The 16,350-nt window shown below is 34.6% G+C and overlaps 2 protein-coding genes across 2 annotated transcripts in view; one reads left to right on the forward strand and one right to left on the reverse strand.

The window, feature by feature from the left end:
- Window positions 1-1,720, forward strand: part of LOC128993777 (elongation of very long chain fatty acids protein AAEL008004-like) — a 56,657-nt gene extending 54,937 nt beyond the window's left edge. The window contains exon 8 of the mRNA XM_054417759.1: window positions 95-1,720. Within this exon, the coding sequence (XP_054273734.1) occupies window positions 95-271 (177 nt within the window). The 3' untranslated portion in view covers window positions 272-1,720. The remainder of the gene's footprint in view (window positions 1-94) is intronic.
- A 1,607-nt stretch (window positions 1,721-3,327) lies between these two features.
- LOC128993776 (vesicle-fusing ATPase 1-like) overlaps window positions 3,328-16,350 on the reverse strand; it is a 35,056-nt gene continuing 22,033 nt past the window's right edge. Inside the window, exons 10-15 of the mRNA XM_054417758.1 lie at window positions 14,421-14,609; window positions 13,002-13,158; window positions 12,119-12,252; window positions 10,955-11,139; window positions 9,547-9,708; window positions 3,328-8,268 (exon numbers count right to left, since the gene is read on the reverse strand). Coding sequence (XP_054273733.1) covers window positions 8,133-8,268; window positions 9,547-9,708; window positions 10,955-11,139; window positions 12,119-12,252; window positions 13,002-13,158; window positions 14,421-14,609 — 963 coding nt within the window. The 3' untranslated portion in view covers window positions 3,328-8,132. The remainder of the gene's footprint in view (window positions 8,269-9,546; window positions 9,709-10,954; window positions 11,140-12,118; window positions 12,253-13,001; window positions 13,159-14,420; window positions 14,610-16,350) is intronic.

A 16,350-nucleotide genomic window follows, 5' to 3' on the forward strand; every position in this document is an offset into this window, starting at 1 on the left:
TGAGGCGTATAATCTGTTTGCCAACTGGCTTTGTGTAAACGTGGCTTAAACATATTTACCAACCATTGTACTAACAGATGATACTTTTCCACAGGCTCAATTCACCCTAGTGTTCATCCATTCGGCTCAAGTGCTCATCTTCGACTGTGGCTACCCCAAGTTAGTCGCTGCGTTTCTACTCGTCCACTCCACAATATTCTTCGTCCTCTTCCTCGACTTCTACAACCAAGCCTACAGAGCCAGCCAGAAGAAGCTGCAGAAGCTGCAATAAGACTTTTATCGAAATAGTGTTAAGATGTGAAAAGCTGTACATTTTAGGTGCTATACAAACTTTTCATTATGAGCCAAAGTTAAGTCTGAAAGTACGATACTTTATGCTTAGCTTAGGTATTGTATAGTTCTTGCCATTTTCTCTTCAGCTGTGAATCTAATTGAATGTGATAAAACTAGAATTACTTTGTGAGAATTTTTCCGAACCAAGTTTTATGAAGAAACCGTGAGGATTTTCCAAACCAAGGTTTTACAAAGAAACCATTATTCAAGATTATTTTATGAATTAAAATTAAATAAAAGATAACAATATTTTAAACTGTACCCAATACTCACAAAATTTATGTGATAGCAAATTTATTAATATTAGACTACAAGATTTTTATTTTTAAAGTGTGTTCTGTTAAGAGTATTAAATATCTAAGGTATTTTGTATATGTATTCTGAAATAACACAAAATTAGTTAATTGCTTTAAAAATGAATGGCTTGCTATAAAACAAGTTGAGAACTCAATATTTTAGGGCAGTAAAATGTTTGAAACCTAGTTTTCAGTTCAAGATTTTGGCAATACTTATAATTTATTTTACTTATTGTAATAAGTACAATTTCTCATACTTATTTAGTTCATAACTAACTGGTGTTCAATTAAAGGAGAACGTATATTTTTCATGAATTAGAATAATTCTCAAGCTTTTAAATATTTAAAAAATTATTTTTTACATGACTAAAACTTTTTTGGTACGTAACTGGCAATAAAAGTTAACAAATAGTGTTTAAAGAAATTTCCAAGATCAATTACAGCTAATCGAACACTTAAAAATATTTCACCATCTTTATGAAGTAAAGTTTACTCTTTACCTGATGGAGGAACAAATACCATCTATTATTTTATTTATACATCATTACATTTATCACAAAATATTTAAGTCGTATTTATAACCGACCATTAACGTATGGAACATTTATTACACTGAATTGTAGCACGTTCAATACATACTGTTATGTGTACCCTAGTAACAAACTATTTATTCGCAGCATTTGCGATCGTAAGTCGCTCCCAGTTTTGTCTGATCCTGTACATATTCTTGCCAAGTACCTTTGACCTAACCAAGGTTAATTCTTGTAGTTATTTATCGTAGATATCCGTCCGCCGGCGCTGTCGTGCCTTGTATATAGTCTGTGCAATCGATCGATTGCGGCTCAAAGAGTATTATTGTTAAGTGTTATTGAATTCAGTGAATTAAGTATTTAGGTTCGTCAAGAGGTTGATTGAGATTGATGACATGTTTCGTCAACGCTCTCAACCGAGCTTTCGGCTTAAGACTTTTGTTCGGGTTGTAAGATTACGAGCGTAGAAATAAGTTTGTTAATATACCTATGTAATCTCTATACGAGAAATCAAACCAGTCAAAATGTAGTATTGTAGATTAAATTTATACTTTAATGTAATGTATTTTCATTTTGTTAATACCTTTTTCCCCTAAAATTAAAGCCCATCAATTACATTTATTTAGACAATGTAATTAAATTTTGTTAAAATACAAGGTTTTGTTATTTATAAATTTGAAATAAAAACTTCACCAATATTTCTGAATTTTTAATAATCTGAAGATTGTTATAAATGTTTAACTTGATTTTTTTGCATTTTTGTAAATTGTTTTAGCAATTAATTTACCGATGTTGATGATCACTAAGACAATATTGAAGGTTGTAAAAAACTATTAAACTTCCAGCGGTTTTCCGTTATTCAGTGGAGCATTGATTATCGAAAGCCTGATCATCCAAAACGTCGATTAACCTAAATGCTGATCCCCGTTGTTGCCGAGACCGGGAGACGATCAGCAGTGACAATCAACAATATACGTGTAAAAATTTATTTAAATAGTATCAATCAAAGTTAAAATAGTATATCTATATTCTTTATGTCAAAGACCGATTATCCGAAATTGAAAGGGTTTGGATAAATGATTTCTTTCCGATTTTGAAAACTAGGCAAAAGTAGGCAAATTAAAATTGTCAAAAGAGCAGTAGTAGTAATGGTTTACTACTTAGAATTTCATAACTAATACTTTTCATCACTCTGTATACAAAAAAAGCTCATTTATGTACAGCTGAAATTTTAGAAAATCGTTGAATTACAATCTGTCATAGCATATCATTTTGCCTGCCATCAACACTACTATTCCTATACAAAATCAACTTTGTCCTGTCCCGAACAAACGAAGATCCCGTTTAGCTCGAAAGGAGCACTAATTTATGTGTATTTTTATTACGAGAAATGTTGTTTAAACACCTGATTTTGAATAAATTTAAAACCATGCTAACTAATGACTACCTACTTAAAAAAATTACCTCAGTATGGAATATTAAAAAATAAATCAAACCAAGAAGCTTAGTATTATTGTTTGCATCGTGATGAAAAGAACTTCCACAAAAGTTCAGTTTTGGGGTTCGATAGCTGTTTTCCACCCTCAGCTTCAATTCGCTCGTAAACTACTGTACTTTTTTGCTCTGAATGGGTGACTTTTGGGACAAGTAGCGAAATATACCATTGTAGTATCCTTGCACTGAAAATAAATTAATGTGTTAGTAAAAATAAAATTAGAGGCTAGACTTTGTAATAAACACAACTACACTTCAACAATTTACATTTACTGAGTTGGTATTTTACATAATCATGAACAGAACTATGTTCTTTTATTTTTTGTAAGTACAACATAAACATTTACACAAAACTATACAAGGAATGTTATTTTATAGAAACGCTTAAGAAGTTTAAATTTGTAATGGTAACTGACTTAAATTGTAAACCATTTAATTCATAATTTAAAAAAAATTTAATTTAAAAATAGTAATAAAACATGCAACATTTTGTTTTTACAATAGGCATAATTTTGCTATTTATAGATAAAAATAAAAATAGATTTAAATATTTAAATTATATTATTTAACTAGTCTAATACTTAAATAATTTCATATCTGAAAATGTTAACTCTAACTATTTAATTGCTATTGCAATAATATTCATATTACAGTGGTATTTTCCTAACTTAAACATGTAAATAAGCAGTGACTTTGCAACTTTGGAACATAATAAAAAAGAAAACTTTTTTAATTGTATAAGCATTAAGAAATAAAATGGAAAGTAATGTTTTTTAACTACAGTCTCACTAAATAAGTATTTTTCTATTGTATAGAGTAGCACAAGCAAATTATCTCGTATTTTTTGTAATTAAAAATCTATTAACAAAACATACATTTAATAATTACATTAGCGTGAATATTACACCAATTATTGTATTTACAAGAACGGTGTGCGAGCCTGAGATTTTTCATTGAGCCGAGCTCCAAGCACGAGCGTTTAGGGAAAAGTTCGAGCCTCAAGTTGTTTTTTAGCCGAGGATTTTGGACATACAATAAATTAGTTTGTTTAATTATTTTTTTCAAAGTACAATTTAATGTTACAATGTACAGTATTTAAGAAAGTAGTACATTTGGTAATCATCAATATTATGTAGGCTACAGTCCATTTATCATTACTTCATTACGTCATCATCGCAGTCTCCCACGATCGCAGAAAAAATCCTGTTCATCTCCTGCAGCCACAGAAACATTATCATAGCCTTCAGCGATCGCGGCAAAACCCAGGATGTCTACTGCGGTGACATTATCATCGTCTCCCACAGTGTCAGAAACATCATCATTGTTTTCCGTAATCGCAGTCAAATACTGGACCGTTCTCGAAGCCAAGAAAAATCATAATCGTCTACGGCAATAATTGTGGAAAAAATCCTGAGCAAACGGAAAAATCAAATTTTTCCACAATCGCAGCAAATTCAAAAAGATCTTCCAGGGTTGTGTAAACATCATAATTAATTGACTCAAGCGATCATTGTAAAATCCTGGTCGTCTACAATGGTGGTGTAATCATTATAAATTATTTCTGTAACTGCAGAAAATTTTGAACATCTCTCGCGGTTGTAGGGATATCACCATCTTCTCCTGTGATTAACAGGAACTTTGTTATCGCCTGCAAATGTGGAAGCTCGGCTCGAGCGTGATTTTCTGAGTTGGCGAACTCTCGAGCTCGTATGCTAGGCTCGGCTCGAAAATCAAACCGTTTGCACACCTCCAATTTACTGAAGTACTTAATACTACAGAATTATTTCTCATGGTTATAAATGTAAATAATAATATACTCAAATAATTAAATATTTAGCACATGATATCTTTGACTAATAGCTGTGTACACAATACTATATTGTTGTGTTAAAACAAGAACAAAAAATAAAAGTCTTTTAGTTCATACAAGAGCTCTGTCTTATCCCAACCTACCAATGCAAGATTTTAGGTATTGAAAAGTATTGGCAAGGCTTTATTTGAGACAGAGGCGGAATAGGGAACTGCATTCAGGTACTACTCCCTCTTGAGTCAATTATTGTTGGTACAAAATAAAAATTAAGAATGGATATTATTTTAATTTTAAGTACCAAATTGAGAGGTATGGAGGAGGTAGGAGAAGATTAATATAATCGTCACTAAGTAATGTTGTAGATTTGGTACTCCAGATTCCATTATTCAGGTTATATTATGTTTTGTTTGTTTTCAAACTGGTGGAATTTTTTTTTTTTTTTTTTGTGAGGGACCAGTCAACACTTTTTGTTACTACCTATCGTCGATCTTTTATGAATAAAACTCAAACTCAGTGTATATTATAGTTAGTTGTGTTTTATAAAGAGAATACAAGTTAAAAGGGAAATTATGGAGAGAGTACCCTAATGAATGAATTAATCAATAAATTAAATACATTCTTAAATATTGCATCCAAGTACAGCAAGGTAAATACGATGGGCTGATTACAATATTCTCGGCAAGACATCAATTTTATTGCTCTATATAAGTTCGGAAGATTAGGCGACTTAAGTCAGACTTTAAGCCTGATATGTCTTCTAACAATTGACTTAATATAAGCGACAACAACCACTTAGCTTTTCCAATATGCTTGAATAACAGGACCCATAAATACTCTAAAATTACACTGATTCGATAATAAAATATGTCTTATAAACAATACACAGGCTTAACAGAGGTAAAAAATTAAATTAAGTTTTAAAAACTTTTTAAATTATTTCAACAGTTGTCTTTAAATTTTGCATTCTGCATCCTTTATACACATTTAACACCAAACACCAATTAATTTTATTCTTTAAAATCTAACTGCATTATTAAACAATGTTATATTTTAATAGATATTTAAACAAACATTTATGAGCAAAAGGATGAACATTCTTTTGACGATAATTCTATCTCTGCTACTTCATACTAAGTATTACACCACAATTAAATGTTAAACAAACAACAACTTTGCATCTACATCCTTACGTGATTAACAAACAAATTACTTCTAAATACTCTAAAATTATACCGATCCAAGTAATTCCTTTTCATATTTGTACATTTTCAAAACATAGATTTTCCTACATCTTGAAGGGTGCACCAGGTGAAAACCTAAATATGTTTCATGAAAAAGTTGTAATGTATTGATTTTTTAAAAATGTGTATGTATTGATTTAAGAGAATGTGTAAAAAAATACAAGTATTGAACAAAAATCAAGGTTTTCTGTGTTTGGAAAGTTGTATATTAAAGTCTAATTATTAAAGGCCAAGTTTATAAAGTGGACAAGTGAATTTGCTTGGAAAACACAATAAAAGTATAACCTTGGAAAAAAGGCAAAAAGAACTTTAAGTTTAGCACATCAAATTGAATTTTTCTGCAGTACATCTTCCAAAATCCATAGCATACAACAAATAAAATTACCTGTACTTCCTATCAAACGAGAAAAAGTATGTCTTACAATTAGATTCATGATATCTACTAAATGCCACTAATTTTTATACACACAAAATTAGATCCAGTGTTTGTATAGGTATATTGATACAGTCTTAAAACATACATAAAAATATTTTGATATTCCCCTAATAACCTATGCAGACTAGTTAGAATTAAAATAGTAAAGCAGTTTTTGGTAGTTGCGTATTACCTCACACACACTTTATGGCATGACTACTTTTATCTATTGCACTACAACCACACAAGCTCCAGGTTTATATACAGTGTAAAGTTCAAATAAAAATGCACAACGGTCTTATATAATTTGAAGTTTAATTAAACGTTGAAAAAAGTAATATAAAAATTTGTCGTTGTTTAGACACCTACAAATTAAAAAATACTGGAACATATTATTTAATATGTTAATATGTTTACTATGTGGTCTTATTGTTTGAGTAAAAGTACTTTTTCAAGAAATGAATGTTTACGATCGATTAATAATAACAGAAAATGATCACAAAAACTTATTAATGACCATTGGTGCAACTCAGCCTAAAGAGAAATATTGAGAGAAAGTGCATATTTCATGTCAATGGTTTTGATTCCAAAGTAAGTTTCATAGCTATTATTTAATAATTAACACCAATGATTGCTTACCTACATTTTTACCAGGTTTACGATAAAATTAACAAATAAATACCAAATAATTTAAAGAGTTTTAAAGTTAACTCAATAAATTACACTGGATGCAGAATTTAAAAAATTGATTCTATTCATTTCCTTTGTACGCTACCTTATATTAGATGATTTAACAAGTTGTATACGTTTTTTAAACCTTTAAACATAAATTAACTAAACATAGCATTTACAAGCATTAAAATTTAAACAAAAACAAAGTAACATCAAAGTAACATTGATTATTATGTGCATGAAGTCATACACAGATAAATTGATCAGTACCTATAAAGGGGACAAAATGCACCTCTAGATTGAAAATGGGGCGATGACTTTAATTATAAAAAAAATGTTAATTAGGTAGGTAATATCTTACACTGTTGATGCTCAAGTAGTACGTTTTTAGGAAAAGGTACCAACCAGAACCTTTAACATTCAAGCATATCCACTTTACTTTAACTTACAATATGAACACTGTGTTATAAGTCATACTCTAAAATAAATTACATCAGCAACTTATTTGACATTTTTTATAAATAGTTATTAACCAATAAAATGTTAATTTTTTATTCTTCTGTTTTATTGTTTTGTTGTTGTTGTTGTTTGTTTGTTGGATAGATCTTTTTTACAATTTGTCAGTTTTTACATTTTACAGCAGTTTAGACAGCACACCTATTATCTTTGACATTCCAATTTTTAACAAGGACAGCTGTCACAGCTGTGTTTAATTCCAAATTGCTGACATCATTTGTTTTGCAGTATGCCCCGTTCAGCCAGTGCCTAGTTAATTTTTTACCAGCTTTACATACATTTACCTTTGAATCCTTCTGAATTTTTGATTTATTACCAAACAATAGATAAATTGTATTATTCACCAAATTGTCCATCAACGTTGGTTAGCATGCGGAGGTTAAGTCTTGCTTTGGCACCTATTTAACATATGGTCTAGTGGTAGAGCGCCGGGCTTCGGTCCCCAAGGTCCCCGGTTCAAATCCCACCACCAATGAGTTTTATCTAAGTGATAATGTCGCAACCTCTAAGCTTAGTCTGAAGTAATGTGGAAAAAAATTCCAGGATAAAACCTTGTGGAATTAAAAAAAGCCTTCTAACCGCCACATAAACATTTAGCGTTGATGGACATTTAAAGAGTAATACATCTCACAGCTCGGTGGTTTAACCGGTCAAACCAGTCCACACATACATAATAAAACTCTATCATCAATTACGCTTTTACTATTAACAATGCACAAACGTAACGTCGTAAGTAACATACTATAATAAATAAATCACAAATTCAACAAGCAGGACTGATAATACCTAAGGAAGGATGTGCTATTACGAGGAGGCTAATACTGTCTAGTGTATGGTCATTCCTCGATCGAGTGCGCCTTCCTCCTCGAGCCTCGATACAAACTTGACTACTCGATACGCGTCCTCCGTCTGACGAGCCATGTCCAACATAGCTAGCAGCTTCTTGATCCCGATGAAAATCCTGCAACAACAAACATGAAATTAACTTACAGTCGGATAGAACAAAAGCAGGAAAAAATTCAAAGGCAAGTAAGAAAAAGAAATGTTTTGACAAAAAGGAGCAATCAAGGCTAAAATGACAAAAAAATAACTTAAATGTGTTAAAAATGTAATAAACATGTGTTTTAAAAGTTCTTCCAATAGACATATCCTCAAAGGGAGTGTTGCATATTGTCTAAGTTTCAAACTAGAAGAGAAAATTCACTGCCACTATGTCCAGTTTAAAGAATTAACCGGGATAGCAGACTTAATTTGAATGTGCTTGGATGAAAAATCTGTCAGCGATTGTGGGATATGCTTTTACTTGTGTTTAGTGTTCTACATACTCAGTTTCTTTTCTACTGTACATCCTAGACACTAGGCTCTAGCTTAGATCCATTTTACAAATTACTTCAGGCTTGGCCTAGAGGTTTGCGGCATTATCAAAAAGTTAAAAACATAGGTGATTAGGAGGATTCAAATCCATGACCTATGGGACCGAAGCCCTGTGCTATACCTTTAGGCCAATTTGCTCCCGTTCTAAAACTGACTTACTTTTCGACATTATGAAATTTCATTCAACATTCCCTTTTAGGATACAACTAAAAGGTTTCAGCTACCTGATGGATCAGGCAGCTTGGGGAGTCTTGGAGGTCGGTGGCCGAACAACGACAGAGTGGCCTGAAGGCTTAACTGACGTAGAACGGCCTGTAGGCCTAACAGAAGAGAGGCCAGTCTTCTTTACTTTCTTACCCAGCAACTTGTCACCCAAAATTGGACAGCATCGTAGTATCTTCCACCTGCCCCAACAACTTTACAATCCCCACGGCAACATACCACACGTGACTACCAATTGCTCCATGCTGGTCCTAATTGTCTGGCTCTATTTTGCTGATCACAAATTGGTTCACTACTTTTTAACTCGGTCATGGTAAAACAATTCTTAAATGGTCATCATTTTCAATGCAAAATTTCCATGCACAAAAATAAAATACTAAAACACAAAGATTTTTGAACGTTTTTTAAACATTCTACGTACAAAACTAACAGCGTAGCAACCGAAAACGTTTACCAATGACCTTAGATAAAAAGCGAATCTGGGAGTGAAGCAAGTCAAAATCAAACTCTACACTCAAGTTATAAAACATTCTCCCATCAACAGCTCGTGTTAAGGATATTATTCCACACACAGCATTCCAAACACCCCACAGTCAACGATGCACACTCACAGCCACGCTGGAAGACTGCTATAAACACTTACTTGGAATGTCCTGAGATCTGACGCATGAGTTGAGCCATCTGCTCCTTGGAGAATATCTCGCTCTCCTCGACCACGGCCAGCAGATGTTCAGCCTTGTTGAGGTTAGGTACATGCAGTACAGCTGTGAACGCGGACAGCAGGTCCATCTCTTCTAGCACTTGTCTGGAAAACAAGTATTGTTACCAAATGTGCACAAATAGCGAGCTGAATTAACTATTTCAATAAATACAAGATCTTGGAATTGTATTTACAATTTGTTTAGTGATGTGTCGAACGTAAATCTCAAATTACAATATCTCAAGACTACACTAGTTACACCCGTTGTGCCTGCACGGCTGCTGTGTTTGTATAAGGCATTATATGACAAATGTAATGGAATTAAATATTCAAGTCCAAACTATTCAGGATTTGTTCAGGAAACTCTTAATTCTGGTTTCCAAACAGGGTTGGAATAATTTAGGGATAGGAATTTCATGGCTATGGTGATCGCTGAAGATAATCAAGACAATAGTATGATTCTTGTCTTAACACTTTTGTAATTAAATTGTTAGAGTAGATTCTGTGTATTTTTATAAATAAAAGACTGAACATGCACTAAAGATTCAAGATTTTTTAGAATACTTGATTTCAAATGGTTTCTAAAACTTATAGTTTGTTGAAATTAAATTAAATTAAATGGAAATCCTGCATTTAGGGATCAGGGTTAGTGTCATATGGCCCTTTTTTTTACTCTTAACTTGCATACGTTTAAATATCTGTTGCTATTTATCAGGATAAGCAACATCGGGATCATCTTCCAAAATCCTTCAACATGAGCATCTTTTCTGATTACAGCGACATTGTGATCATCCAGCAATTATGTGAACATTAGTGATTTATCAATATAGCAAGGTCTCAATGAAATACCTGCAATATTTCAAACTCCCCTTGAAAAAAAATAAAGAAAAGAAAAACAAAAACAAGAACTAAAATATTTCAAAAATGATACTTTGTCCACTCTTCCCCACTCTTATTCTGTTACATTTACTGCGTACAAAAGCATGGGTTGTGGTAATGACGTTACTAAATGATATTTTAGATTGGATTGAAAACCAAGCCAATCAGAACTTGAACACAACTCTTGAGTTTTAACATAGACAAAAAGAATTAAATATAGACTGTCAGCCATGCTGCGGTTACCATGGTTACCACAGGTTTTGGCGCAGACCGCTGGAAGCGCTGTGTAGTTACGTAGCACGTAAGCCGTAACTATATAGCGCTCCCAGCGGTGTGCGCCAGAACCTATGGTAACTGCAGCACAGCTGACAGTCTATGTTTAATTCTTTTTGTCTATGGTTTTAACAGAACCACAATTCAATATTCAGATTTGACACGCCCACATCCCTAACCCCAGTACGTTGGACATTACCTTCTGCTGCTGGTACACAGGATGAGCAGTTTCTTTCCCTTAGGAGGTTCCTTCTTGAGCAGGACCAGTAGAGCCTGAAGGGTGAGGTTGGAGTATCTAGGACCGATGGGGCCGTAGTCCAACAAGCGCTCGATGTTGTCCACCAAGATACAGCTCAGAGTGGATCTGTATGCGTCGTCGAAATACTGCAACACACATGGGAGGTGTTTAGTGCTTATCTTGATAGATCCTTCGAATTGGTTTACAGACAGATTATACTGTAACACATTAAGTTGAAAGCGACAGTAGTCATTTTTATGGGTAGGGTTTTTTACTATTTATTTCATTCGGTGTAATACTAGTTCTATAAAACTTATCAAAGGCAAAATGTAAATTAGAGATATGCTTGTAAATAAACCTGGGGAGTTCAAATATGCAAAAGTTTCCTTGCATTAAAAAAAATATATTGGTGGTACAATAGCAACTTTGACACAAGGAAAACCAATCAAAACCATAACATTTTGAAAATACAAAGATTGCCTAAAACAATGTCTGAATCTTTAACCAGGGGAGAGTTCCTTCTATTTCTACTATTTTTTTACAACCCCATTAAACAGGCTATGCAGGATATTTCCGAAAAGGATGAAAAATTTTGTCTTAAATAAAGAAGATGGACATTAACAGATTTTTCTGTCTTATCAAGGGTCCAAGTTTGCTTGAAATGTAAACAAGAATCTTTAATTTGCTTAACTGTACCAAACTTAAACTGATAAATACAAATAGATTGAAAAAATCAAAAGAATTTCAAAATGACTGGTTCTATAAAACGTTGAATTAATGTGACACAATATTTAAATATATTTATTAATAAAGTTCTACTGTGTTCAAACAAAATATCAAATGTCGCAATATAAAAATTGTAAATTCAGTGAGATTAACTCCCGACTACCGAGTCAACAATCTATCCAACGACAACGATAGCAGACGACTTCACAATGACGAAAAATTCTCTGATTAGTTCATGGGGAATAAGCTAATGAAAATTGTTTCCTACATTTACTATGTTTTGTGACACTCTTGAATCTAATATATTTTGATACAGTTTAACACCTCTTCACTAATGTTTCCTAAGCTTTATGAGAAAATACTTAACACTTAAAATTCACTTAATGCATCAAAACTTACCTTCCTGATAGTTAGACACTTAGAAGATTCTGTAAAGCCCACCATGTCTTCTGGGGAGCAAACTTTGACAAATGGAAAGTCAGACATTTTAGCCAGCTGGGCAGCTAGTGCAGTCTTCCCAGAGTTTGGCGGTCCTGAAAAAAAAAACACTCTGTTACTTTAGTGTCTAATGAAAATTCAAAGTAGAAGTAATATCTGCATTGTAAACCCATTTGAGGGATACTTTGTAACGTTAGCTTTTACAGTGTTAACGAATCTGAGACACTGCGTACGACATGAATCAATACCACCCAGGACAAACAGATACCTGCACCATCTCTATTTTGCAATATAGAGGTATAGTTCAGACAGAGACTTAAGAAATTTGATTGGTCTGGACCACCTTCTTTAACACATTTGTTGCGGTAGCGTTATGGTGGGCCGTGGCCAGGTGAGGGAACAGCCAATGTGCTGCATGGTTCTCAAAAATGTTTAAATTTATTTTCATCCGATGGGCAAAGTATAGTATGGATTGCGTTCCAGTTGCGTCTTTTATGGACGTAGTTCTACAAGAAACCAAAAGATAGCAACATTGAACAAAATTGCCTACAAACCCTCAGTATTGTCAAATGCAGAAAAAAAGCAGAGGCGAAGTACCCGAATACACCAACAAAAATTACCTGAACAAAGGTGCCAAGCAAAAATTGACACTGCACAAGTTTGAGGTTAGGTTCCTTCCACAAAGCTACACTACACTACACTAAATGATTTCAGGGCAGTGCAGGCTGGCTACTGACACTTTTATTTAGACAAATTAGATTACCCACAAGCAGGATCCAATCTTTTAAAGTTTTTACATACATCCCAATAAGAATTTTGACCATAGATAACAAAAAAGATTTACCTTCCAACAAAATGCTGACAAGCCCTGAAGACTCGGGAGCTTTGGCCTGTTGTATGAACAACATTCCATCCTCCAGGATGTTCTTGACCGGAGTTCCCCAGTTAGTGATACCTCTGGTGAGGAAGTGATCCAGGGCCTCAGCACTCGTACCAAAGGCCTAGACACAATTAAGAGAACATGTTGTTAAAATATTTGAAAAAATAGATGGTAAGATATCTGTTAAGTTGCAAGATATTGCACTATGTAGAGTTGATTATAATGAATATGATTTACAGATACACATATAAATAAATTATATGTTAACTACCTTCTTTTGATCTTATTTGTACAGTTGGAGTTGGAATGTTATTTATTACTATGGCCAACAAACAGATAGGTATAAAAATGATCACTCCAGACCAGTTATGGGCAGGGTTCGGCCCACTGGCCAAGTATGGCCCTTCGAGCTAATCAATCCGCTCTGGATATCTCTGGTTCCCAGCAATGGGTCAGGCCTCGATCGGGCAGCGGTGTAAATGGGAGATTGGGGTTCCCCCCGTCAGCGTGCTGATGGTCCCCTTCCTCCTGGCTATTGATGGCGGGTTCTGCCTGTCAGGGATGAGATAGGTCCCGAGTGTTGCTTGCACTAAATGCGTCGGGGCGCTCTACTATGGACCTCTAGGTTCCGACCTAGTGGAACCCAGGTGGAGTGACGCTTAAACAAGCAGCCGGAATCCCTGGTTAGGATTGAGGGGCAACCCTCTTTCCGAAGGGTCTGCTTCGGCAGCCGGCGAGCCTGATGACCTTAAGTCATCCGCCCATGATGTGCTAAAGGTTGATGCGTAAGCTTCGGCCTACATCATGGGGCCCGGGTATGTCCTGAAGGATAGGTACCGGGTAAGCAGTCAGGGGGCTTCGGCTCTCATGACAACAAATCTAAATCTAAATCTAATCTAATCAATCCGCAACATTCCTTTAAATAACCCCTACAATTATTCATAGAGCAAAATTTTACCGCCAGCAAAGCTAAAAAATAATTATGGTTCTATTCTTGTTGTGTTTTAGTTTTAACTCTGGTTTTAAATCAGTAATGAAAAAAAGGGAAATATTTTTTCACTTGTTCGGGTTGGTTTTGTTATTTTTTCCCCACCTAAAAGTTGTTTATTTCAATCAGCCTTAAAACTTAAAAGTTTTGCCCATGACTGATCTAGATACAAATATTGAAGCAATGGAACAAGAACACAAAATGTGTTAAAGTTTACATGCACTCTGTAGATTCAAAACCCAATAAAGGCCACAACTTCAGTTACTGGGATAGTGTAACCAACTGTATATACAAAATGTGTTATCCTGCAATTTCAGTGGAACTTTTCAGGGTTCCCACTCAAACTTGACAATGAAATTCACAGTTTTCAAGGTGATGTTTGTAAGTGGTGTTACCGGCTTGATGTCGTTCTCCAGAGCATGCATGAAGTCTTCCCTGCACACCAGTAGCTTCTCCATGGCAGAAGGGTCTATCTCTACTTTGCTGGACGCTTTGATCAGCCGGTTCATGGCTGTGGACTGAGCAGCTCGCACAAGACCTTCCAACTCAGCTCCACTGAAGTTCTTGGTCAGTGCGCCCAGTTCCTGCAACATTTCTGGCTAAATTCCTGGGAAGGGAATGAAATTGTATTCAGGAAACAGGCAACCCATACTCAAATGTTTTCCCCAGAGTGCTCAGGAGTCGATAATATCCAAGGGGTCAATACGAAAGCTGATCTACAGCTTTAACCAATTTATTATTAAATTTTAATTGAATGCTCAGAACTCTTGAAGCGCTCAGGCCTTAGCAAATTAACATACTAGCCAACAGCTGATCGAAAATTTTCATCTGTTGGTCCAGCCCGTCAACAAACACTAGTAATGGGGTTACATCGGTGATGTTATAATTTAAATGAAGTATAATCTGGTCGGTTTGGAGTGATATTATAAACTAGGAGTACAATGCAGTTGTCTGCTTGCAATATTGAGCGGAGCAAGCACATTAATCAAGAATTTTGAAAAATGTAATGACAAATTTATTGTTTACGTCATAATTAGTTTTAATTTAATACATTAAGTTTTAATAATTATTAGTTACTAAAAAATTGTCTAAACAGTACAAAAAAGCATTTATTTACATAATACAAGTTAAGAAAACATTCACACAGTTAAAAATACATGAACTCAAATCAAATCAAATCAATTTATAGGAATTTTGCAGAGTAATAAGTAATAATGAAATAATAAGAATAATAATAGTGTTCATTGCTGTATAAGTGAACGCAGACGTGCCAGTTCTCTACGTTTAGTTTCCCAACCCGCATTATTGTTGATACACTTGAGAAGGCGGTCTTGAGAAAAGCCTGGTTCAATTATAAGTCCTTCGATGGACCGAACCCGTGACATTGCAACATACGTAAGACCCAGGGCAAACTCTGTCGTACCAATGTCAACTACTGCTTTGTCAACTGTCATTCCCTGAGCCTTATGGACAGTAATACCATAGGCAACTTGCAAGGGAAACTGTCTTCTTGTACAGGACACGTTGTTTTTTCGGTATCCAACAGTGAGTGGTAATATCGGAAGAGAGCCATTAAAAGTTGGACCTTCGTATCCATCAAAATGGACCAAAATACAAATTGGAAAGTCGTCCATCGATCTATTCGGTCCATAGACAATATCAACAACATTCCCCAGACTGCCGTTGCACAAGCCTTGGGAGGTCCAGATGTTTTGGCGTAGTATTACGCGACAACCTTGAGATAGCTGCAGAGTTGCTTGTAGTCCTTGGGCTTCATCCTCTGATGCACCACATGCTGTTAAGTTGTTGTGTTTTGCTTTTATTAAAGCAACAGGCTTGTTTGAAGACCGTAACATGAGTTGATTGTATTGATGTACGGCGTCTTTCCTTGCTTTTATTCGAATTGCGCTTGTGAAACTTTTTACTGTAGCAACGTTGTTTGATGAAAATCGTGTTTTAAGCAATTCATAGTCAGATAGAGTTAATTGGCCTAGAGCCATACGCTTTAAAGTTTCTCTGAAACAGTTCTGATCATCTCCAATTTGACGCATCACCTGCTTCAACTCAAATACTGTTTTGAACTGCTCAAAAAGAAATCTTCCTTCAATTGAAGAAACGTTTCTTGGGTCTGCTGGAGCTAGTAATGTGCGATCCAGAACTGGTGGCAACTGGTTGAAATCACCAAAAAAGTAGACAATACAACCACCAAAAGGTAATTCTTGACGATTAGTGAATGCTTGACGCAGACGTTTGTCTATCATGGAGAGCATTCGAGTGCCAACCATTGACATCTCATCGCAAATAATTACTTTGACAGTACGGAAA

Source organism: Macrosteles quadrilineatus, unplaced genomic scaffold (genome assembly GCF_028750875.1).
Source record: "Macrosteles quadrilineatus isolate MER2022 unplaced genomic scaffold, UCM_ALF_1.0 Scaffold_5__1_contigs__length_97177068, whole genome shotgun sequence".
Lineage (NCBI taxonomy): Eukaryota > Metazoa > Arthropoda > Insecta > Hemiptera > Cicadellidae > Macrosteles > Macrosteles quadrilineatus.